Source organism: Mustelus asterias, chromosome 12, assembly GCF_964213995.1.
Source record: "Mustelus asterias chromosome 12, sMusAst1.hap1.1, whole genome shotgun sequence".
Classification (NCBI taxonomy): domain Eukaryota; kingdom Metazoa; phylum Chordata; class Chondrichthyes; order Carcharhiniformes; family Triakidae; genus Mustelus; species Mustelus asterias.
Window position 1 is genome coordinate 97,745,106 of NC_135812.1, and position 26,610 is coordinate 97,771,715.

At 45.7% G+C, this 26,610-nt stretch overlaps 1 protein-coding gene across 1 annotated transcript in view; it reads left to right on the forward strand.

The window, feature by feature from the left end:
• The window catches only part of LOC144501720 (dynein axonemal heavy chain 17-like), an 832,067-nt gene that overhangs the window by 567,520 nt on the left and 237,937 nt on the right, over positions 1 to 26,610 (forward strand). The window contains exons 57-59 of the mRNA XM_078225682.1: positions 16,873 to 17,106; positions 20,775 to 20,939; positions 21,023 to 21,118. Of these exons, the coding sequence (XP_078081808.1) occupies positions 16,873 to 17,106; positions 20,775 to 20,939; positions 21,023 to 21,118 (495 nt within the window). The remainder of the gene's footprint in view (positions 1 to 16,872; positions 17,107 to 20,774; positions 20,940 to 21,022; positions 21,119 to 26,610) is intronic.

The window sequence follows — 26,610 nt, forward strand, 5'->3', positions numbered from 1 at the left end:
GGGGCCGTCACCAACCATCTCTGCTGCTTGCAGTTGCACCCACGATCCAACGGTGGCGTCAATCATCCTGGACCAGGCCAAGCCTCACAGACTCGACAAGTCCATGATGGACATACAGGTAAACGGACGCCAGATTTATTGTTTGTTTGACAGCGGGAGCACGGAGAGCTTCATTCACCCTGACACCGTGAAGCGGTGCGGTCTCCAGATTCGGACTGTCAAGCAGACAATTTCGATGGCGTCAAGGTCCCGGTCTGTCACCGTGCCACGGAGCTGCGTGGTCAACCTGACGGTGCAGGGCACGGTTTACGAGAACTTCAGGCTCCTTGTGTTACCGCACCTTTGCGCGCTGATACTCCTAGGACTAGATTTTATGGTCCACCTGAAGAGTGTAACCCTGCAGTACGATGGGCCACTCCCTCCGCTTTCAGTGGGAGCACTGCAGCCTCTAAATTGCCCAACGCGCTCCACATGTAGTCTCTCGACGCTCAGGATTACCCCACCCTCCCTATTCCAGAATCTCGTGCCAGGCTGCAAGCCCATCGCAACAAAGAGCAGGCGTTACAGCGCTGAGGATCGGATCTTCATTCGATCTGAAGTTCAGCGGCTCCTCAAGGAAGGGATCATCCAACCTAGCGCTAGTCCATGGAGAGCGCAAGTCGTGGTGGTTAAGAATGGGAACAAACCCCGGATGGTCATAGACTATAGTCAGACCATTAACAGATACACGCAGCTGGATGCGTATCCCCTCCCGCGCATATCTGACATGGTCAATCAGATTGCGCAGTACCGGGTGTTCTCCACCATTGACTTGAAGTCTGCTTACCACCAGCTCCCCATTCGCCCAGAGGACCGACAATACACGGCCTTTGAGGCGGATGGTCATCTGTACCACTTTTTAAGGGTTCCCTTTGGTGTCACGAATGGGGTCTCGGTCTTCCAGCGTGCTATGGACCGAATGGTGGACCAGAACGGGCTGCGGGCTACCTTCCCGTACCTGGATAACGTCACCATCTGTGGCCATGACCAGCAGGACCACGATGCCAACCTTCTTAGATTCTTACGCACTGCATCTCGCCTGAATCTGACCTACAACAGGGAGAAGTGTGTATTTCGCAAGCGCCGGCTAGCTATCCTCGGATACGTGGTGGAAAACGGGGTCCTTGGCCCTGATCCAGACCGTATGCGTCCCCTCCTCGAACTCCCCCTGCCCACTAGCATCAAAGCACTGAGAAGATGCTTAGGCTTCTTCTCATACTATGCACAGTGGATTCACAATTACGCAGACAAAGCCCGTCCGCTCATCAAGTCTACCTCCTTTCCCCTAACAACAGAGGCTCGCTTAGCCTTTGCAGGAATAAAAGCCGACATCGCGAAAGCCACGATGCACGCTATTGATGAGTCCATCCCCTTCCAGGTGGAGAGTGATGCATCTGATTTCGCCCTGGCCGCCACACTTAACCAGGCGGGCAGGCCCGTCGCCTTTTTCTCTCGCACCCTCCAAGGCCCTGAAATTCGGCATTCTGCGGTGGAAAAAAAGGCCCAGACCATTGTGGAGGCCGTTCGGCATTGGCGCCATTACTTGGCGGGAAAACGGTTCACTCTGCTCACGGACCAGCGGTCCGTGGCGTTCATGTTCAACAACACGTTACGGGGTAAGATCAAGAATGATAAAATCTTGAGGTGGAGAATCGAACTCTCCACCTACAATTATGATATCATGTACCGTCCAGGGAAGCTCAACGAGCCCTCGGACGCCCTGTCGCGTGGAACATGCGCTAGTGTGCAGGAGAATCGATTACAGGCTCTCCACAGTGACCTCTGCCATCCGGGGGTCACTCGGCTCTTCCACTTTATAAAGGCCCGGAATCTACCCTCCTCGGTGGAGGATGTTAGGTCCATAACCAGAAGCTGCCAGGTATGCGCGGAATGCAAACCGCACTTCTACCGACCTGACAGGGCACACCTCATTAAGGCTACTCGTCCTTTCGAAAGACTGAGTGTGGACTTCAAGGGCCCCCTTCCCTCGACAGATCGGAACGTGTACTTCCTCAATGTGATTGACGAGTACTCACGATTCCCTTTTGTCATTCCCTGTTCTGATATGACCGCTGCCACGGTTATCAAAGCATTACGGGATCTTTTCACCCTGTTCGGTTACCCCTGTTATATCCACAGTGATAGGGGCTCGTCATTCATGAGCGACGGCTTGAGGCAATACCTGCTCTCACATGGGATTGCCTCTAGTAGAACCACGAGCTACAACCCAAGGGGTAACGGACAGGTTGAACGAGAGAATGCTACAGTCTGGAAGGCTGTCTTACTGGCGTTGAGGTCTAAAGGTCTTCCAGTCTCCCATTGGCAAAAGGTACTCCCTGATGCGCTCCATTCCATCCGCTCACTCCTGTGTACGGCAACCAACGCTACTCCTCATGAGAGAATGTTTTCATTCCCTAGGAAGTCTTCCTCTGGGACCTCATTACTGTCTTGGTTGACGTACTCAGGACCTGTCCTCCTGCGGCGGCATGTTAGGACCCGCAAGTCCGACCCTTTGGTTGAACAGGTCCATCTCCTCCACGCCAACCCTCAATATGCCTATGTGGCATATCCTGACGGGCGAGAGGACACGGTCTTGATTCGAGATCTGGTGCCGGCAGGGGGCCTGGAAACCCCAGTCGCTCCCACACCCCCAGTTAGGAACCCCCCGACCATTATCTCTTCTCCTGACACGGCGCGGGCAGTATCGGGACCACCACTTAACCCTCTTACTCCCGTGTACAGCTTGCCTGAGTCCAGGAGATTGTCGCCACCTCGAGGCGTGCTCGAGTCCAGCGGATTGTCACCACCTCGTGGTCTACCGGCCCGTGAGGAACTGGAGGAGTCACTGGACACCGCCTTGGAGAGAAGGTCACCGTGATTGCCTGAACCGGCGTCATCGCCGGTGTTGAGGAGGTCGCAGCGACGGTGCGGTCCCCCAAACCGTTTGAACTTATAGACAGATGAACAGTTGTTCTGTTTTTTTGTGCCCCGCCGGCCTTTGTTTTAAAAGGAGGGGTGAATGTGGTGAACCATTGTTGGTTACCACCAGGAGTGCTGAGCCATGGTTTGGCCAGCACTATGAGTCTGTAGATATGTTACTGTTGGGGTTAGGGTTGAGCTGTTCTACCTGTTAATATAGTCCTATGGTACACCCCAGTTGGCTCCGCCTTCCGGGAGAGGTATCAAGGTCACTGCTCTGCCTGGTGACCCTTTAGTATGGGATTGTATATTGTATATAGTAGCTCCGTTATTGTTGGCAATAAAAGCCTTTATTTCCCGGGTACATCCAGCCTCCCGTGTGATTTATCGCGCATCAGTGAGTCCATTCAAAAGTCTGATGGCAGCAGGGAAGAAGTTGTTCTTGAGTCGGTTGGTGTGTGACCTCAGACTTTTGTATCTTTTTCACAACGGAAGAAGGTGGAAGAAAGTATGTCCGGAGTGCAAGGGGTCCTTAGTTTTGCTGGTTGCTTTGCTGAGGCAGCGGGAAGTGTAGACAGAGTCAATGGATGGGAGGCTGGTTTGCATGATGGATTGGGCTACATTCACGACCTTTTGTAGTTTCTTGTGGTCTTGGGCAGAGCAGGAACCATACCAAGCTGTGATATAACCAGAAAGAACGCTTTCTATGGTGCATCTATAAAAGTTGATGAGAGTTGTGGCTGACATGCCAAATTTCCTTAGTCTTCTGAGAAAGTAGAGACATTGGTGGGCTTTCTCAACTATAGTGTCGGCATGGGAGGACCAGGATATGTTGTTGGTGATCTGGACACCTAAAAACTTGAAGCTCTCGACCCTTTCTACTTCGTTCCCATTGATGTAGACATTTATGTTTCCTAAAGTTGATGACAATCTCCTTCATTTTGTTGTCATTGAGAGAGAGATTATTGTTACCCCACCAGTTCACCAGATTCTCTATCTCATTCCTGTACTCTAACTGTCTTTTAGTTATTGTGCTCAAGCAGCTGAGTCAACAGTTGGGTGTGGCTCAAAAAGTATACAAAAGTGGACAATATCCACTGGCACACAGGGGATTATAGAGCAGGGTACAAAAGTTAGAAATGTGGTGCATGTGGGAATTGAAGTGAGCTTCAGATAATACATTTTTAAAAATGCTGCGCTGTGCTTTATGACTGATGCGCGATATAACACACGAGAGGCGTGATGTACTCGGGAAATAAAGGCTTTTATTGCCAACAATAACAGAGCTACCATATACAGTATATGATCCCAGACGAAAGGGTCACCAGGCAGAGCAGTGACCTTTATATCTCTCCCAGGAGGCGGAGCCGACTGGGGTGTACCATAACAACTATATTAACAGGTAGAACAGCCCAACCCTAACCCCAACAGTAACATATATACAGACTCATAGTACTGGCCAGACCATGGCTCAGCACTACCTGGTGGGAACCAACAATGGTTCACCACAATGACTTAAATTGATAGTTTGCAAGCTGGCTGTTTGCATGGACTATGGTTTCAAAGACTGTTTTTTGTGAGACATGCCTCAACTGAAACAGAGAGTTGTTCAAAATAATTCCTGGGAGGGGGAGGGAGAACACCAGACTGAAAGAAAGATTTCAGCCAGTAGTCAGAGGAGACCAGGCTCTTAAGTTCAATTTTTCAGCAGAAGGTGAATAGAATAGTAATTGTGGAGCTGTGAGTGACAGCTAAAATGGAAAGTTTGGGTATGGCTTAAACCAAGATATCTAATGCTAGAAGCAGTGCTTGGGTAAGATATACCTTTTGGTGGACATTGTATCCATAGAAATCAAGGCTGGTAAAGCTGCTGAAGACTTTGGACCTAACTTCTGCATGAATAAAGGAATTGAAACTCTACCTGAGATCAACAACAACAGCAAAGTTATTTACCACCCCTGCGACAACAAGTTTCAGAAGAGAGCAGATGGCGGGGGGTGGGGTGGGGAGGGGGGGGAGCGGGTGGGGGGTGCCTACAGCTTGAAGGAGTTCATGCTCCCAGCACAACTTCAGCTGACAAAAGGTGAGTGTCCTCAACATGACAGTATAGAAATGTTGCAGGAGGATTAGGATTTGTGATAGACTGTTGCTGAACATAACATAAGAACTAGGAGCAGGGGAAGGCAGTTAAGCCCCTCAAGCCTGTTCTGCCACTCACTATGATTATGGCTGATCTCATCTTGGCCTCATCTTCACCTCCCTGCCCATTCTCCAGAACTCTTGCTATTAATTGAAAACCTATCTATCTCAAATTTGTTTAGAGTTCTGGTGTTCACTACACTCAGGTAGAGAATGCCACAGATCACGACCTCTTAAGTGCAGTAATTTCTCCTCATTTCTGCTTTAAATCTGTCACCCTTACACCCAAAACCATGGCCTCACATTCTAGAATGTCAAACAAGGGGAAACATATGCTCTTCGTCTACCCTGTCAATCTCCTTTAATGTCTTGTATACCTCCATTAGATCTCCTCACTCTTCTAAACTCTAGTGAGTATTAGAACAAAGAACAAAGAACAGTACAGCACAGCACAGGAAACAGGCCCTTCGGCCCTCCAAGCCTGTGCCGCTCCTTGGTCCAACTAGACCAATCGTTTGTATCCCTCCATTCCCAGGCTGCTCATGTGACTATCCAGGTAAGTCTTAAACGATGTCAGCGTGCCTGCCTCCACCACCCTACTTGGCAGCGCATTCCAGGCCCCCACCACCCTCTGTGTAAAAAACGTCCCTCTGATATCTGAGTTATACTTCGCCCCTCTCAGCTTGAGCCTGTGACCCCTCGTGATCGTCACCTCCGACCTGGGAAAAAGCTTCCCACTGTTCACCCTATCTATACCCTTCATAATCTTGTACACCTCTATTAGATCTCCCCTCATTCTCTGTCTTTCCAAGGAGAACAACCCCAGTCTACCCAATCTCTCCTCATAGCTAAGACCCTCCATACCAGGCAACATCCTGGTAAACCTTCTCTGCACTCTCTCTAACGCCTTCACGTCCTTCTGGTAGTGCGGCGACCAGAACTGGACGCAGTACTCCAAATGTGGCCTAACCAGCGTTCTATACAGCTGCATCATCAGACTCCAGCTTTTGTACTCTATACCCCATCCTATAAAGGCAAGCATACCATATGCCTTCTTCACCACCTTCTCCACCTGTGTTGCCACCTTCAAGGATTTGTGGACTTGCACACCTAGGTCCCTCTGTGTTTCTATACTCCTGATGACTCTGCCATTTATTGTATAACTCCTCCCTACATTATTTCTTCCAAAATGCATCACTTCGCATTTATCCGGATTAAACTCCATCTGCCACCTCTCCGCCCAATTTTCCAGCCTATCTATATCCTGCTGTATTGCCCGACAATGCTCTTCGCTATCCGCAAGTCCAGCCATCTTCGTGTCATCCGCAAACTTGCTGATTACACCAGTTACACCTTCTTCCAAATCATTTATATATATCACAAATAGCAGAGGTCCCAGTACAGAGCCCTGCGGAACACCACTGGTCACAGACCTCCAGCCGGAAAAAGACCCTTCGACCACTACCCTCTGTCTCCTATGGCCAAGCCAGTTCTCCACCCATCTAGCCACTTCTCCTTGTATCCCATGAGCCTTAACCTTCTTAACCAACCTGCCATGTGGGACTTTGTCAAATGCCTTACTGAAATCCATATAGACGACATCCACGGCCCTTCCTTCATCAACCGTTTTTGTCACTTCCTCAAAAAACTCCACCAAATTTGTAAGGCACGACCTCCCTCTTACAAAACCATGCTGTCTGTCACTAATGAGATTGTTCAGTTCTAAATGCACATACATCCTGTCTCTAAGAATCCTCTCCAACAACTTCCCTACCACGTACGTCAAGCTCACCGGCCTATAATTTCCTGGGTTATCCCTGCTACCCTTCTTAAACAACGGGACCACATTCGCTATCCTCCAATCCTCAGGGACCTCACCCGTGTCCAAAGAAGCGACAAAGATTTCCGTCAGAGGCCCAGCAATTTCATCTCTCGTCTCCCTGAGCAGTCGAGGATAGATGCCATCAGGCCCTGGGGCTTTGTCAGTTTTAATGTTCCCTAAAAAACCTAACACTTCCTCTCTTGTAATGGAGATTTTCTCTACCGGGTCAACACCTCCCTCCGAGACACTCCCGGTTAACACGCCCCTCTCCTTCGTGAATACCGATGCAAAGTATTCATTTAGGATCTCCCCTATTCCCTTGGGTTCTAAGCATAATTCCCCTCCTTTGTCCCTGAGAGGTCCGATTTTCTCCCTGACAACTCTTTTGTTCCTAACGTATGAATAGAATGCCTTAGGATTCTCCTTAATCCTGCCTGCCAAGAACATATCGTGACCTCTTTTTGCCCTTCTAACTCCCCGTTTGAGTTCTTTCCTACTCTCTCTGTATTCCTCCAGAGCTCCATCTGTTTTCAGTTGCCTGGACTTAACGTACGCCTCCCTTTTCATTTTAATCAGATCCTCAATTTCCCTGGTTATCCATGGCTCTCGAATCCTACCTTTCCTATCTTTCCTTTTTACAGGCACATGTCTATCCTGCAGCCTTATCAATAGTTCCTTAAAAGACTCCCACATGCCAGACGCGGACTTACCCTCGAACATCCTCTCCCAATCAACATCCACCAATTTCTGCCTAATCCGGCTATAGTCAGCCTTCCCCCAATTTAGCACCCTGCCCGTAGGACAGCACTCATCCTTGTCCATTACTATCCTAAAGTTAACAGAGTTGTGGTCACTATTTGCCACATGTTCCCCTACCGAAACTTTGACGACCTGACCGGGCTCATTTCCCAGAACTAGGTCCAGTATAGCCCCCTCTCTAGTCGGGCTATCTACATACTGTTCCAAAGAACCTTCCAGTACGCATTTTACAAATTCCTCCCCGTCCGGACCCCCAGCTCTAAGCACTTTCCAGTCTGTGCCAGGGAAATTAAAGTCCCCCACTACAACAACCCTATTTTTTCTGCACCTATCCAGAATCTCCTGACATATCCTTTCCTCCACTTCCCTTGGGCTGTTGGGTGGTCTGTAGTACACCCCCAGCATAGTGACTGCACCCTTCCTGTTTCTGAGTTCCACCCACAGCGACTCAGTACATGACCCCTCTAAGTTGTCTACCCTCTGCACCGCGGTAATATGCTCCTTAACTAATATCGCTACTCCCCCACCTTTTTTAGCCCTTCCTCTGTCTCGCCTAAAACACTTATACCCCGGAATATTCAGCTGCCAGTCCTGTCCTTCTTTTAACCAAGTTTCCGTCACCGCAACCACATCCAAATTCCGCATAAGCATTAAGGCCCTAAGTTCGTCTGTTTTACCCGTTACGCTCCTCGCATTGAAGCAGATGCACTCCAGACCTCCAGGCCCAGTCAGGTCCTCCTCCTCCAGAGTGCTCCTCTTCTTAGCTAGCCTTGCCCTGGCCCCCAGCTCAACCCCAGCCTCAGTATTTACTGACCTCCTGTTTTGTTCCCCACCCCCTGCCACACTAGTTTAAATCCTGCCGAAACACTCTAGCAAAACTCCCAGCCAGGATATTTGCTCCCTTCCAGTTGAGGTGTAACCCATCCTTTCTATACAGTTGCCATCCTGACTTGAAGATTTCCCAGTTATCTATGAATTTAAAACCCTCCCTCTTGCACCAGTCCTTTAGCCACGCGTTCAACTGTAGAATCTCCCTGTTCCGAGCCTCACTTGCACTAGACACCGGGAGCAGTCCAGAGATTGCTACCCTGGAGGTCTTACTTTTTAGCCTAGCACCCAACTCCCTGAATTTCTCTCGTATGACCCCCCTGCTCTTCCTACCTACATCATTTTCACCAATGTGTACAATCACATCCGTTTGACTACCTTCCTTTTTAAATATGCTTCCTCCCTCTCGGAGACATCCAGTACCCCGGCACCAGGGAGGCAGACTACCATCCTGGATTCTCGTTCACTCCCACAGAACCGCCTGTCCGTGCCTCTAACCATTGCGTCCCCCACAACTATCGCTCTCCTAAACCCCTTCTTTCCCTTCCGGACCCCTGAGCCTGTCTCCGTGGAGGCGATCTGGGCCTCGTGGCTTACCCCTGGAGGGTCATCGCCCTCCACAGAATCCAAACCCAAACCTTTTCAATCTCTCTTTGTAAGACAAGTCATTCATCCCTGGAATCTCTCGTTGTAGCAAGAATGAGTTTGGAAGAATCACTCAACCCTCAGGTTTGTTCCAATTGTCAAACTTTATTGATGTTATGCCATGGGGAGAAATCACTGGTGGAGAAGTGCATGGTCAGCCCAAAGAAAATCAAGTCTTAAATATTTTCTCAGCCCATCCCAGCTGGTCACAATCCAATCCTATTGGGTATTGATTACATACATTACATATAGGTCCAATGAATTAGTAACTAGGTATGTTGTACTTTTTATGATCAGCTCATGGTCAGTTACTGACAGTCTCAAGATATTTGCCAGACACCCTATCAGCCTTCCTTGAGCCTTCACAATGGATTTCTCTACTCAGGACATCCTTATCTCTTGTTTGTACTACTATCATTAACACAAAGCCACTGCCTGTGTGCTGATAAGAAACCCTGATCACCAGGGCCTATGTCTGGGTGTTTAGTGGTGCGGTCACACCAATGTCCTACACAGTTGCAACAGCACTTCTACTTTTAAACTATATTCCATTAGCAATGAATGTCAACATTGTATTCACTTTCCTTATTAGCTGCTGCACCTGCATACTAACTCACTGCGATTCATGCACGAGGACACCCAGACCCCTCTGCACCAAAACCTTTTGAAGTTTCTCTCCATTTAAATAGATTGTCCTTTTATTCCTCCGATCAAATGAATAACCATACATTCATCCACTTTAAATTTCATCTGCTAAATTTTGGCCCACTCATCCAACCTATACGTATCCATCTAGAGAGGGTGATTCTCCCAGCCCGCTGCACGGGCCGGGAGACATCAGCGGGGGCCTGTAGCGGGATTCGTGACTGGCATCCAGCCGGTTGCGAGTCTCCCTGGCTATTTTCTTTTTCCTAAATCTGCACAAGGCTGATTACATTATGGAAATGCCAGCGAGCCCGGGACAGTATTCTCCGGGCTCACTAATGTCTCCAACCCTGCCGGGAGAGGTTCCCACCAGCAAGGATTCAAGCTGGTCCTGCAGTGGGGAGGTAAGGGGGGGATGGGTTTGGTCAGGAAGTTAGCAATCGGGAGGAGGGAGTGCCTGGGAAGAAACCGGGAGGCCGGTGATCTCCCCATTGACAGATCGGCGCATGTACACTTGCCTGTTCAGCACACTGATATTGGCCACTCGGGTGGGTTCATGTCCCCCGCCACACCCCACCCCACCTTACCAGCATGAATCCCCCGTGGTATTCTGTGATGCTGAGGGTGCCGGAGATTCATTCAACTAAGTACACCCAAAAATGGATGGGAAAACTCCCATTTTTTCCACCTGTTGGGTACTTCGTTTTCGTGGGAGAATCGCCCCTGTAATTTTTTTATTTCCTTATTGCAACTTGCTTTCCTACCTATTTTAGTGCAACCTGCAAATTTGGCGAAAGCACATTTTACCCTCGCATCTAAGTCATTGTAAATAATTGACAGAACCATGTGGCACACCACTAGTTACAGCTTGCCAACCAGAAAAAGACCCATTTATCCCTACTCTCTGCTTTCTGTTGGTTACTCAGAAATTGCTGGGGCCTTGAGAGAAATCTTTGTATCCTCACTGGCTACAAGAGAGGCCCCAGAGGATTGGAGAATAGCCAATGTTGTTCCTTTGTTTAAGAAGGGTAGCAAAGATAATCCAGGTAATTAAAAGCTGGTGAGCCTTACGTCAGTGGTAGGGAAATTATTGGAGAGGATTCTTCGAGACAGGATTTACACCCATTTGGAAATAAGTGGATGTGTTAGCGAGAGGCAACATGGTTTTGTGAAGAGAAGTTGTGTCTCACTGACTTGATCGAGTTTTTCGAGGAAGTGACAAAGATAATTGATGAAGGTAGGGCAGTGGATGTTGTTTATATGGACTTCAGTAAGGCCTTTGACAAGGTTCCTCATGGCAGACTGGTACAAGAAGGTGAAGTTGCACTGGATCAGAGGTGAGCTGGCAACATGGATACAGAACTGGCTCAGTTGTAGAACATAAGAAGTTTAACAACACCAGGTTAAAGTCCAACAGGTTTATTTGGTAGCAAAAGCCACAAGCCTTCGGAGCCTTAAGCTCCTTCTTCAGGTGAGTCTCCTGAAGGCGACTCACCTGAAGAAGGAGCTTAAGGCTCCGAAAGCTTGTGGCTTTTGCTGCCAAATAAACCTGTTGGACTTTAACTTGGTGTTGTTAAACTTCTTACTGTGTTTACCCCAGTCCAACGCCGGCATCTCCACATCGGTTGTAGAAGACAGAGGGTAACAGTGGAAGGGTGTGTTTCTGAATGGAGGGCTGTGACAAGTGGCATTCCTCATGGATTAGTGCTGGGATCTTTGCTGTTTGTAGTATAAATGATTTGGAGGAAAATGTAACTGGTTTGATTAGCAAATTTGCAGGCGACACAAAGGTTGGTGGAATTGTGTATAGTGATGAAGACCATCAGAGGATACAGCAGGATATAGATAGGTTGGAGACTTGGGCGGGGAGATGACAGATGGAATTTAATCCGGACAAATGTGAGGTAATGCATTTTGGAAGGACTAATACAGATAGGAAATACACAGTAAATGGCAGAACCCTGAAGAGTATTGATAGGCAGAGGGATCTGGATGTACAGGTACACAGGTCACTGAAAGTGGCAATACAGGTGGAGAAGGTAGTCAAGAAGGCATACAGCATGCTTGCCTTCATTGGTCGGGGCATTGAGTTTAAAAATTGGCATGTCATGTTGCAGCTTTATAGAACCTTAGTTAGGCCGCACTTGGAATATAGTGTTCAATTCTGGTCACCACACTACCAGAGGGATGTGGAGGCTTTGGAGAGGTACAGAAAAGATTTACCAGGATGTTGCCTGGTATGGAGGGCATTAATTATGAGGAGAGGTTGGAGAAACTTAGTTTGTTTTCACTGGAATGACGGAGGTTGAGGGGCGGCCTGATAGAAGTCTACCAGATTATGAGGGGCATGGACAAAGTGGATAGTCAGAAGCTTTTTCCCAGGGTGGAAGAGTCAGTTACTAGGGGGCATAAGTTTAAGGTGCACAGGGCAAGGTTTAAAGGAGATATACAAGTTTTTACACAGAGTGGTGGGTGCCTGGAATTCACTGCTGGGGAGGTAGTGGAAACAGATACGATAGTGACTTTTTTGGGGCATCTTAACAAATACATGACTAGGATGGGAGTGGAGGGATATGGTCCCTGGAAGGGTAGGGGGTGTTAGTTCAGTCGGGCAGCATGGTCAGTACAGGCTTGGAGGGCCACAGGCCTGTTCCTGTGCTGTAATTTTCTTTGTTCTTTTGTAAGCATATTTGGTTTTCTGTGCTAACTAGTTTTAAAGAACAGATTTATGTCCCTGTGGAATACAGCTAAATTGAAACAATAGAATGGCGAACTGTTAAGAATTATACTTTGTCATGTTTAAATATTTTAATTAGTAAAAAATATGCTATTTCTTGTTGTTATATTCTGTGTTCTTAAATAAGATATGTGTTGATGAAAGCTTCTGAGTGGGTCACTGGAATCATACCTGGAGTGAAACACCTTATGCTTACCCGAATGCTAAAATCAAATGTAAAAGTTAGAGTCCAAATTAACTTCAGAAAATATCTTGGAGTTTCTGATTTGGTCCTTAACAGGCTTTTCATTTAGAACTGGGAGAGAGGGAAAATCTGTTAGATATTATACTGTAGCCGGAAGAGATTGCAACAAAAGAGTAGCAAACTTAAAAACAAGAAACAGATGAGAGGTACAGGGGAATGAGGGAATTTGAGGAGGAGACAGAAATGTATGGGATACATCAAAAAAAGGGTTAAAATGGAGAAATAATGGCATAGTTTAAAATTGTTTAACTCAATATTGGGTCCTGAAGGCTGTAACATGCTTAATCTTAAGATGAGATGTTGCTCTTCCAATTTGTGCTGGGCTTCATTGGAGTATTGCAACAGGATGGACATGTGGGCATGAGGGCAAGGTGCTGAGATAGATGGGCAAGCAACAGGAAGGTTGGGGTCATGCTTGCACACTGAGCAAAGGTGTTCAGCAAAGTGGTCACCCAGCCTATGTTTAGTCTTCCCAATGTACAGGAGGCTGCATTGGGAGCAGCAAATACAATAAACCAAATTGAAGGAGGTGCTCGTGAATGGCTGCTTAACCTGAAGAGTGTTTGGGGCCTTAAATGGTGAGAAGGGAGTAGATAAAGGGACAGGTGTTGCACCTTCTGCGATTGTGAGGGAAGGTGCCATGGGAAGAGTAAGGGAAGTTGCGTGTGATGGAAGAGTGGTAGGGGGTGTTAGGACCTAGGCATTACAGAGGGTGGAGTGATTCTTGTGGGAAAGGGGAAATGAGGGGGACATGGGTTTTGTGGTGTTATCTTACTGGAGTTGGTGGAAATAGTGGAGAACAATCCTTTGAATGTGGAGGCTGATTCGGTGGAAAGTGAGGACAAGAGGGACTCTGCCATGGTTCTGGGAGGGAGGAGAAGGGCAGAGGTGCAGGAAGTGGGTTAAACCCAGGTGAGTGCCCTGTCAATCACAATGGAATGGGGACCTCGGTTAAGGAAAAACACAGACATGTAAGAAGTTCCACTTTTGAAAATCAGAATGAAGGTGGAGAAACTGGGAGAATTGAAAGAGTCCTTACAGGAAACATGATGTGAGGAGCTGTAGTCAAAGTAGCCAAGGAAATCAGTGGGCTTGTAATGAATATTGGTAGCTGGTCTATTACCAGAAATGGAGACAGATATCAAGGAAGGGAAGGAAGTTGTCAGAGATGGACCATGTGAAGATGAGAAGGGTAGATATTGGAAGAAAAGTGATTAAATTTTTCCAGGTCCAGATGAGAGCATAAAATGGCACAAATACAATCATCGCTATAATGAAAAAAAGAATTGCAGGAGAGGTTCTGAGTAGAACTAGAACAAGGTCTGTTCCACTTAACCAACAAAAAGACAGCCATAACTGGGGCCCATGCAGGTACTCATGCCACATCTTTTATTTGCAAGAAGTGAGACAAGTTAAAGAGAAAATTATTGAATGATAGAACAACTTCAGCCAGGCAGAAGAGAGTGGTGATGCACTGGTATTGTTTGGACTTCTGCTCAAGGAAGAAGTGGAGAACCTCTTGGGGTTGGCAGTGTAGAGGGATTGGACATCCATAGTAAAAAGGAGGTGGTTAGGGCCAAGAAATTGTAATTTTGATATGCCATAGGACATCAGAGTCACGAATGGAGGTGGGAAGAGACTGAACAATGAGGGAAAGGATGGAGGAAGAAAGGAATGCCACGGGGCAGGAACAGGCTGATACTATGGGTCTATCGGAGCAATCTTGTTTATGGATTTTGGGAAGGAGGTAGAGTAGGCTGTGTGGGACTGAGGTTAGAGACAGTGGAGAAAAGATTTTCAGGGACAATGACTTGATGTTGAATGATGGCATTGTGGTCCAGGGAGAGTCTGTGAGTTGATGTTCAGCCTCTGTGAGGTAGAGTTCAGTACACCAGACAACCACACTTGTCAGCTGGTTTGATCACAGGGTCAGGGTTGGACCTAAGGACGGACTGTAGCATGTTCAGAAGAAGACCGGTTTGAGAGAGTGAGAGGGGCAGAGAATTTGAGGTGGCTGATGTCAAGCCGACAGTTCTCAATGAAAAGGAGCAGGTAGGAAGTTTAAGGGTGGGGCTTACAGAGATGGAGAAAGCTGGAGGCAGGTAAAAGGGCCATTTGAAATGGAGGACAACTCCTACCCAAAGAAGTGAGCATAGAGACAGAGGTGATGGAAGAAAAATTCAGCATGGTGCCAAGCCCGAAATTCATTCTGAGGGTGTAAGGGATCGAAACTGAGTCTTTCACTGAGAACACAGCATTCAGCATGGAGAGGAGCAGGTCAGAGGGCATGGTGAATTAAGGACAAGAGACATGATGGGAAAGTGTGGAGGTTCGGGATGGGCATTGGTGTCAGTAAATTGCTGGAGCTTACGTACCTTAATATCTGAAAGGAAGCGTAAAAGCTTCTTGTTAAGGCATTGGATGAGACGAATTTAATGGAACTGGAGACAAGGATGGTTTTGAGAGACAGTGCGTCAGTGCTGCTGGAGAGAGGGCGAGTGTATACATATTGTGATGCATGGCACTGAGTGTAATCTCAAAATGCGACAAGAGCAGCAATCTGCGGAGTGTTGTATATCCTAGAGGCACATGTAATCATTGGTGGATTCAAAACGTGAGGAATGAAACTTCAGTTGGAATCCACAGGGCTGTGTCAAAGATGGAGACAATCACTGAGGAAGGAAATGTGGCTGTGGAAGCAAGTTTTGGTAAATAACTTGTCAAACACAGAGGGAAATGGAAAGCAATTAAATTAAACATAGTAAAAGAAACAGATGGAGCTCGGGTGAAAAATTGGGGCTGCATGTGTGCATGTACGATAAGGGCTCTTTCCTGTGGTGCTGAGGGACACTGCCTGGTAAAGCCTGGCAGCTTCTTTGTGGCTCACAGAAGGGCCTTCCAACAGTTTGAAATAAATCTACTGCATTAAGGCTGACACCCTATTTCACTTCAATTTCAATGTACAACAGCTTAATTTCTTGTAATGTTAGTTACATCTGACAGTGTTTTAACTTGGGAGTGTTGGTCTCACATATATTCACAACAAATACATTTCCTCCACATATGTTCACATTGTTTACATTTCCAACCTCATTCAGAATAAGGCAAGAAAATTGTAAATAGTTTTGATGTTTAGAAATAGGAGAAATTTAGTTTTTTTAATATAATCATTTAGAATTTCCACAGGCATGGCACATTTGATCTTCCACCATGACATCAGTAAAAGATCAAGATATTTACAATGCTTTGATAATTTCCTGATTAGGGAAAAAGATTTGGAGAACTATATATGGTGAAATATACAGCCTCAATAATATTAACTGGCTATAAACATTAATAAGCTCTAACCAGAGTCTTATTTACACCTCAGATAAAAACTGACCATGGACAAACCACAGGACCATCCCTATTTTATTTTAGTTTGTATGTAATTGGAGACAGCATGTAGAATACATGACTAAACATAAGTGGATTGGTTTCCTTCAACCTTGGCTAATAAAATTTTAGATCTAGATTTTCATATGGGTAAGCACAAGCAAATTAAACGGATGGAGACACGACCACTAGCATATTTCTTGCCCTGACTGAGTGATGTAACTATTTATTAAATCTCTGCAATCAGCATTCTAAGATTAGCAAAGGAGGATTTTGTGGTAGACCTCCAATAGCTTAGCATTGAATGAGCCCCATCAACAATTTAATAATTTTTTTGCTCAAAAGAAATCTTTTCATGGAGTTAGTTGGCTGACTTAACCTTGTGCCAGTAGGCTTCCAAAATTATTTCTAATTTGGCACTGGAAGTTCACTTGATTAGAATAGTTAGCATTATGGAAGCATCTCCGGAATGTGTGGAAGCCACATCTGTTGGAGATGGGCCTCTTCAAAAATTTTAAGCCATACTTTATTGCCTCTTAAAATTAAACTGTATCTGTCTATTTCTTTGTAAGACAATTATAATCAATTAGATGGTGTTTTTCATTTCCCTTTAAGTTCGTGTTTCAAAATTCATCTTTTTGAAAGGTAGTATTTAATTTGCATCTATTCCTTTATAACACTGTGCACTGAATACATTTTATATACTGAATTTTATTTCAGGCTGACGTGAAGAACTCTATAAGCCAGTTCATGGCATTTGTACACAAAAGTGTCCAAGAGATGTCTTCAATCTACCTAGCTACTGAAAGACGCTATAACTACACGACACCCAAAACATTTTTGGAACAAATAAAGCTCTATCAAAACCTGCTCTCTAAGCAAAGGAAAGACTTGGTTGCAAAAATGGATAGACTTGAAAATGGTTTGGCTAAACTTGATAGTACTGCTGGCCAGGTTTGTGGAATTGTTTCATGTTTACTCGTACATTCACTAAGTATAGTAGTGTAGCAGAAACCCAAATTTTATCAGACTCACGGCCAATATACTACAAGTAGTCAAATTTCTATTAGTGATAATCTTTACTACAAAGGGCTAACCTGCTCTACCGTTTTAGATATTGTGAGAACAATAGATGTATTATTTAAAGAATATTGGTCAAAGGTATCAGACAAATCTTTTTTCCTCTTCAAGTGCATTAATATCTGAAAAGTTGATTGAAACAAGGTGTATAAGAACGGAATGCTATCTCATCTCTGAATGTTTTTACGTAAAATATATTAGCAATTGTGTAATCCAAATCAAATCAGCACAGGGTTGCTATCACTAAGTGAACTAATTGGGGATGAAATTTGACAGGCTATTTGTAAAATAGAAGCACAATGTGAGTGAATTTCCTTTTTGAGGGTCCAATTAATAGGTATTTGTTGTTGACTTGGGTGATCAATGATCTGGATTTTAAAGATCCAGAATGTAGTATTCTTAGTCATGAATGGATTTTAACTTCCATCCACAGTAAGGGATATCAAAGTGTATACAAATTTCTCTGTGTGGATTCACTAGTTTTGTAATCTACATAAAATAGACTGAGGCAGTATCAAAAAAGAATGCTTAAATTCTAGAAAAATTTCAGGGGAATGGCAAACTAAAGTAACACCCTTATTCAAAAAGGGAAGGAGACAAAAAACAGGTAGTGAGACCGGTTAACTTAACATCTGTCATTGGTAATTACAAAGAATGTAATAACAAAGAATTAGAAATACATAATATAAACAAGCAGAGTCAGCATTGCTTCAAAAAGGGGAAATCATGCCTGACCAATTTATTTGAATTCTTTGATTTCAAGGGCGGCACGGTAGCACAGTTGATTTCTGTTGATTTCTGTTCTGTTCTGAATTCTGTTGATTCACAGTTGATTTCTGGGGCGGCACGGTAGCACAGTGGTTAGCACTGCTGCTTCACAGCTCCAGGGTCCTGGGTTCGATTCCCGGCTCGGGTCACTGTCTGTGTGGAGTTTGCACATTCTCCTCGTGCCTGCGTGGGTTTCCTCCGGGTGCTCCGGTTTCCTCCCACAGTCCAAAGATGTGCGGGTTAGGTTGATTGGCCAGGTTAAAAATTGCCCCTTAGAGTCCTGTGATGCGTAGGTTAGTGGGATTGGCGGGTGGATGTGTGGGGTTGGGGCCTGGGTGGGATTGTGGTCGGCGCAGACTCGATGGGCCGAATGGCCTCCTTCTGCACTGTAGGGTTTCTATGATTTCTATGATTTCTTTGGGATGGTAACAAACTGGATAGATAAAGGGGGACTAATAAATGTGGTGTACTTGGATTTCCAAAGAACTTTCGATAAGGTACGACACAAAAGGCTACTTAATAAGATAACAGCCCATGGTCTTGGGGGTAGAATATTAACATGGATAATGAATTGGCTAACAAATTGAAGACAGAAAGTGGGAATAAGAGGGGCATTTTCAGGATGGCAACCTGTAACTAGTGGACTGCCACAGAGACCAGTGCTGGGGCCACAATTATTTACAATATATAGTAATGATTTGGATGAGGGAGGTGGATGCATTATTGCTAAGTTTGTGAATGACTCAAAAGTAGGTGGGATGGCAAGTGGTGAGAATGACACCAAGAGTCTACAGAGAGGTAGAGACAGTTTAAGTGAGTGGACAAAAACCTGACAGATGGAATATAACGTAGGGAAGTGTGAAGTTATGCACTTTGGTAGGAAGAATAAAGGAGCTGAATATGATTTAAATGGAGAAAGCTGCAGCACAGTGGGATTTGTGGGCCCTCGTGTATAATTCATAAAAAGCTAGCATGCAAGTTCAACAGATAATAGGGAACCCAAATGGAATGTTGGCCTTTATTTCAAAGGGAATGGAGTATAAAAATAGGAAATTCTTGCTAAATTTTTAAAAGGCACTAGTTAAACCACACCTAAAATACTATGAACAGATTTGGTCCCCTTATTGAAGGAAAGAGATGCTGACATTGTAGGCACTCCAGAGATGGTTCAATAATTTAATCGCAGTCATGGAGGGAGGGACTTTCTTAACTTGTAACTTTTTTTCTATTATTTCTGTCTGTGCATATGCATGCATGTGTGTCTGACTGACTATATGAGGGCCGAATGTTTGATGTTGTGTTATTATTATTTCTCCGGTTTCGTGGTTAACAAATGTATTTTTAACTCAAGAAACCCTTATTTGATTGTCATGTATTTCTCACTGTTTAAATAGTTAAATACATTTGAATTTGGAAAGGCCGTATCCTGATGAAAAAGAAGCTTAAATCTTTTTTGCGCCCAGCCAAGGAGGTTATAGAACATAGAGCATTACAGCGCAGTCCAGGCCCTTCGGCCTTCGATGTTTCGCCGACCTGTGAAACCAATCTAAAGCCTATCTAATCTACACTATTCCAATATCATCCATATGTTTATCCAATGACCATTTAAATGCCCTTAATGTTGGTGAGTCCACTACTGTTGCAGGCAGGGCATTCCACACCCTTACTACTCTCTAAGTAAAGAACCTACCTCTGACATCTGTCCTATATCTATCATCCCTCAATTTAAAGCTATGTCCCCTCGTGCTGGCCATCACCATCCAAGGAAAAAGGCTCTCACTGTCCACCCTAACTAATCCTCTGATCATCTTGTATGCCTCTATTAAGTCACCTCTTAACCTTCTCTCTAACGAAAACAGCCTCAAGTCCCTCAGCCTTTCCTCATAAAACCTTCCCACCATACCAGGCAACATCCAGGTAAATCTCCTCTGCACCCTTTCCAATGCTTCCACATCCTTCCTATAATGCGGCGACCAGAACTGTACGCAATACTCCAAGTGCGGCCGCACCAGAGTTTTGTACAGCTGCAACATGACCTCATGGCTCCGAAACTCAATCCCTCTACCAATAAAAGCTAACGCACCGTTCGCCTTCTTAACAACCCTATCAACCTGAATAGAGAGAAGCCTTCTCACCTGGTCAAAACAAAGTTCACATTCATAGTATTAAAGGGAAAGATACCCACCTAATAAGTTATTTCTATAGAGTAAATACCTCTATCCTGCATTTCCGACATAAAGTCATGGTCAAAAGAAGTGCATGTTGGAAAATTGACAGAGTTATTTTATGGGGAACTCTTAAATGGCAATTTTTTTAGAATCATAGAAGGAGAGTATTCGGCCTGTTGTGTTTGTGCCAGGCAAGAACAATTCACCGAGTGTCACTTTCCCACCTTTTCCCCTATAGGCCTGCAAATGTTTCTTCTTAACATAATGATCCAGTTCTCCTTTGAAGATACAATAGAATCTGTCTCCACTATGCTATCAAACAATTTGTTCCAAATCCTCACCACTCATTGTGTAAAAGTTTTTTTATGTTGCCATTGTTTTTTTTAAACTAATCACCTTAAGTCGTTGTCCTTTGGTTCTTCATCCAACCAATGGAAACATTTTTTGTCTACTCTGTCCAGCTCCTCATGATTTTGAATACCTCTATCAAATCACTATCTCAACACCTTCTATTCTTCAATGAGAACAGCCCCAGTTTCTCCAGTCTATGCACATGTATTCTCTTCTACTAAGTGAAAATAATTATGGATATGTCTTTACGTATAGGTAGATGATTTAAAAAGTAAACTTGCTATACAAGAAGTGGAACTGCAACAGAAGAATGAGGATGCAGACAAATTAATTAAAGTTGTTGGACAGCAAACAGAAATTGTTACCAAAAATAAAAAAATTGCCGATGAGGAGGAGAAAAAAGTACAAATCATTAATGAGGTACCTCATTTTCTATTAACTTCCTATTAATTTTTATAATTTTGAAGAATGTGGTTTAAATAATTCTTGCTTTTAATATTTAGAATGTAAGAGAAAAGCAACAATCCTGTGAAGAAGATTTAGCAAAAGCTGAGCCAGCTTTAATTGCAGCCCAAGAAGCACTGAATACATTAAATAAGGTACAACTAGGAACTACTAACTAATATACAATTACATTGTTTGAGTTGGACATGATTCATCATATTTAGGATGAACACATTTGGATTGGGAAGGGCATGAATCTGATTAGCATGAATTTGAATGTATTATAATATATGCTTAATGCCGCACCTTCCGCCATTAATTAACCTTCTGGGCAGCTCAGGGTTGTGGGGTTGTGGGGAAAAGCTGAGGGTTGAGGTTGGTGGCTTTATTCGCAGCAATAATATCACAGCTGGTGTTGGTGGGATTGGAATCTGTTCTCTGTGTGGTTTGTGGCATGTGAGTCGGGGTAAGGGTATCTGGTGAGTGCGGGGCACGTGGGGTGGGATGTGATGAGAGCCATGTAGCCAGGCAAGATGGACAGGGTGGATGAGACCCCAAAAGACCAAGCAACTCAGTACCCACCCTGGGATGGGGGGAAAATAAATCTGAGAAATTGCAATGCAGAAGACTTAAGTTTGGAGGGATGACACCAATGAGCTCTCTGAATTCTCCTGCTGAAGTTCTTTCCAAACAGAAACCAATTGTGCCCTGTTAGATTCCTGAGCTTTAAGCGCATGACACTAATTGATCATCAGGAATTAACTCTTAGCAACATCAGTTTCCACAGTTTCAAAGACAAGGCTAGTGTCAAAGCTGTCAGATTTGTGGCACAGGAACAAGTAGCAAGGGGGTCACATCTCAGCTGGGTGCCCAACATTTGTCAGGCTTATTCAGGCCCTCACCCCCAACCCCCCACCCCTAAGTCAAAGGTAAATTTCACCATCCAGATATCCACAGCCAGTCACAATCATGGGGCACATCTCCCTCCTGAAAGAACCCCCAGTGATTTCAAGTTTGAGGTTGAGGATACCCAGACTGATGTTTAGATGTGAGTTTGAGTGGATGAGGGCAAACTCAAAGGGCAGCCCTGTCCAGGAGTTGGGAGGGCCATCAGTGTGCGATCACTGCCGGCAATGCTCTTGGACTGGGTACTCCAAGGTTTTAGTTTTTAGTTTATTTATTAGTAATACAAGTATGCTTACATTAACACTGCAATGAAGTTACTGTGAAAATCCCCGTGTCGCAACACTCCAGCGCCTGTTTGGGTACACTGAGGAAGAATTTAGCATGGCCAATGCACCTAACCAGCACATCTTTCAGACTGTGGGAGGAAACTTGAGCACCCGAAGGAAACCCACGCAGACGGGGAGAATGTGCAGGTTCCACATTGTGCCCCAATGACACTCTTGCTCTCATCCCAATCCAATTCGGAATGGAGCCAGTGGAGCTGGCAAATTTGTTAATTACTGTGCTGGAAAAGGACAGACTCCACCAGCAAGGTGTGGCGACACTCAGGATAGACCATTCAGCTCAACCAGGGGGCCGCAGACCAGGATTAGGGGCTAGAGGCTGCACCAGCTGAGAAAGGGACACGAAGATGCCAAGATATACCACATTTGGATATCCTTCATGGCGCTCTCAGACACCATGTGCCAACGGAGATACCGGCCAACAAAGGAGAAGGTGCGGCACCTGTGCCACGTTCTGGTGAACTTGGCGCCACATGGCCCCCGGAGGACACCCGCTCCCTGTGGCTGTCAAGGCCATGGCAGCCCTGAATTTCTTTGCATGGGGTTCTGCCAGAGCTCCACCGGGGATCTCAGGAGAATTTCTCGGACCTCCGCCCATGAGTGCATTAGTGTAGTCACAGATGCATTGTACGCAAGGGTGGGTGAATACATACAGAGAGATCTGTCACTGTCTCCACTCCTGAATATCACTGATCTCTTAGGCTGATCACTCCCCCCCCCCCTCCCCCCCCCCAACCCCCACCATCAGTGGCCTCTGCAGCCGATTGCCGCCACACCCCCAATCCCAGCCTGGTCAATTACCAGTTGCAAATTGCAAAGTGTCATCCCGCCCCCTTGCCACTGCCTGGTGTCTGGTTGGTGGTGCCAGGCTGACACTGCCCAAGGGGCACTGCCCCCTCCTGCCCCTGGCTTCCTGGGGAGGCTTCAATGGCCTCCGGTGAGACCATCATGACAGGCCCCATTTGATGGAGACCATATGTGGTCCTTGCAGGTGAGGACCTTCACCAGCGAGGCTGCTAAGGCAGGTGTGCCCGGACAATTGCGTCCCAGGCTCACTAGTAATAGTTAAATTCCATTTATCATAGAATTTAAATGTTGAGATCAGCCATGTGCCGGCTGTCTGGTGCCGGTAAAATCATGAGAGACAAGAAATCAGGCGTGAACCCAATTTTTCACCTCTGGCGATCTTACCGGCTTGCCCAGCCCATCGGCCTGTGGGACGAGAAGGTAAGATCATCTCCTAGGCATTTTATCAGTTCATAGTGATGCACAAAATTTTTGGATATTCCCAAAACTTAATAGTAAACAAATCAAGATAGAACTGCATACTCAGGCTGCGATATCATTGATACCTGAGACAATCCACAAGCAGAAATTAAAACATTTACCATTGAAACCATCAAATGTGATCCTAATAACATACACAGAAGAGGTCATACCATTAAAAGGATGCATTAATGTCAAAGAGAAAGTGAATGGACAAACAGCAGAGTTGCTTCTCCATGCTGTTCACAGAAACTTTCCTACTTTATTTGGTAGAGCATGGTTGGGGAAAATCAACTCAACTGGGGAGTTGCAAATCAACTGCTTGATAGCAAGACTATCTTACAACAACTTTCAAAAAAGTATGTTTGAAAACTCACTGGGCTCAATGACTGGAGTTGAAGTCCAACTCAAAAATAAGCCAAACAGTATGCCTGAAGCCAAAACAGTACCACATGCCATTACACAAAGTCGAAGAAGAGCTAGAAAAATTAGTCCAAGCAGGCATTATTGAAAATTAGTCCAAGCAGGCATTATTGCTGCAAGTGATTGGATTATACCAGTTGTGCCTGTCCTAAAATCTGATGGCTCAGTAAGGATATGTGGAGATTTCAAGGTGATGATGAACCTGGTATTGTGCGTTGATCAATATTCACTGCACTAATTGAAGACTTATTTGCTGGACCATTTAGAGGCCAGAAATTCAGTAAAATAGATCTATTACAAATGTACTTACAAATGAACATGGCTACAAGTTCGCAACTGTTCGTCACTATCGTGACACACAAGGTTTGTTTTGATACGGAAGACAACTATTCAGGATAACCTCCGCATCTGCTCTATTCCTGAAATCCGTGGATCAAATTGTGAGTGAGCTATGTGGTGTATAGTGTTATCTAGATGATATTCTTATCACAGGTTCAAGTGAACAGGAGCATTTCAAGAACTTGGAAGCTACATTGGAACGTCTGCAAAAGCACAACCTCGAAGTGAAAAAGGAAAATTGCGGAGGTGATTCTCCCATCCAATTTTTTAACACAGCGGGCTGGGAGATTCTAGCGGCGCCTGACGCGCGGGTCCGTGCTGGGCGTCCCAGTTCACTGGTGTCACCCAGCACAGGGTTTCCAGTGGCGTCACATCCACACCAGAAATTGGCGGGGAGGCACAAAAATTATGGTAATACTCATTGCCATATATTTTTAATGTGATTAGCGGACCCAGGACTGAAGTCTCCAGGCCCGGTGGCATCTCCACCCTCCACCGCTCCCCCGCCAGAGTTGTTCACTCCAATGGGGATTACTATACCTCCCCACTTTCGGGAAGCTAGCTGCCCGACCCCGCCTGAGTGAAGGAGGGGACAATAAGGAGCCTCCAGAGGGTCGGGCGGTGCAGGGTGATGGCCCCTGGGCATTGGCACCTTGTCAGTGCAGCCTGTGCCCTGGGCACTGCCCAAGGGTCAAAGTGCCAATGCCCAAGGGGAACTTACTGCCCATCAGGCTGTGCCGAGGGGGCGAGGCCTGATGAGGCGGGACCTGGTGGGGCAATCGATGGGGGTGAGGGGGTCCCGCTGCCACTCTGCATAGAGATCGGGGAGGGAAGGAAGCCAGTGATCGGGGTTGGCCATCGGGGTCGGGCGGGATCAGGACTGGATGTGGGTTTCGGGACTGTCGGTTGGGGGAGGGGGAACCGGGGGGGTTGTGAGCGGGAGATCGGGGCTGCGGGGGCTTTGGGTTGGGCGGTGGAGGCTGGGCTGGACAAGTTGGTGGGCAAGCAATCGGGCCGTGGGGTGTTGGAGGGCCAGCTTTACAGGGGTCGCAAGATTGGCCAGCGATTGAGCTGGTCAGCAATCGGGAGACTGGCAGTGTGGGTCCACTGCACATGCGCCGACCTTGGTGCTGACAGATCAACACATGCACAGTGGCTCACTCAGCAGTATGCTGCCAGCCTCCCAGGTGGGGATGGGCCCCACCCCCTGAATTCTGGAGTGAATCACACCAGTGCACTCTGCAGTGCACAGAGTATATAAGATTCATTTTGAAACTCCCACTGAAAATGCCAGCATGATTTACTCTCGTTTTCACACTTAGAATTATTTTGGAAGAATTACGGCCTGTGACTTTTTCCAAACATCCATAAATTACTTCGGTCACAGAGAAACATAGAAAAAAAGGCAGTAAAGAAGACAAATTGTATGTTTGCCTTCTTAGCAAGAAGATTTGAGTATAGGAATTAGGATGTTTCGCTGGGTGTTGGTGAGGCTACACTGGGAAAATTGTGTGCAGTTTTGGTGTCTTTATCTGAGGATGTTCTTGCTACAGAGGGAGTGCGGTGAACGTTTGCCAGGCTGATTCCTGGGATGCCAGAACTGTCATTTGAGGAAAGACTAAATCATTTAGGATTATTTTCATCGGCGTTTAGAAGAGTGAGATCCCCTCTCACAGAAACTTATAAATTTCTAACAGGATTAGACGGAGTAGATTCAGAAAGAATCTTCCTGATGGTGGGGGAATACAGAACTAGGGGTCATGGTTTGAGCACAACGGATAAATCTTTTAGGACTTAGGATGTTTGAGGAGTCTACATATTACAGAGAAAGAGATGCCAGAAGTCTTAAAGCGCATCAAGATAGATAAATCCCCGGAACCTGATGAAATGTATCCCAGGACATTATGAGAGGCTAGGGAGGAAATTGCGGGTCCCCTAGCAGAGATATTTGAATCATCGATAGTCACGGGTGAGGTGCCTGAAGATTGGAGAGTGGCAAATGTTGCGCCTTTGTTTAAAAAGGGCTGCAGGGAAAAGCCTGGGAACAACAGGCCAGTGAGCCTCACATCTGTGGTGGGTAAGTTGTTGGAAGGTATTTTGAGAGACAGGATCTACAGGCATTTAGAGATGCAAGGACTGATTGGGGACAGTCAGCATGGCTTTGTGAGTGGAAAATCACGTCTCACAAATTTGATTGAGTTTGTTGAAGGAGTAACCAAGAAGGTAGATGAGGGCACTGCAGTTGATGTTGTCTACATGGACTTTAGCAAGGCCTTTGACAAGGTACCGCATAGTAGGTTGTTGCATAAGGTTAAATCTCACAGGATCCAGGGTGAGGTATCTAAATGGATACAAAATTGGCTTCTTGA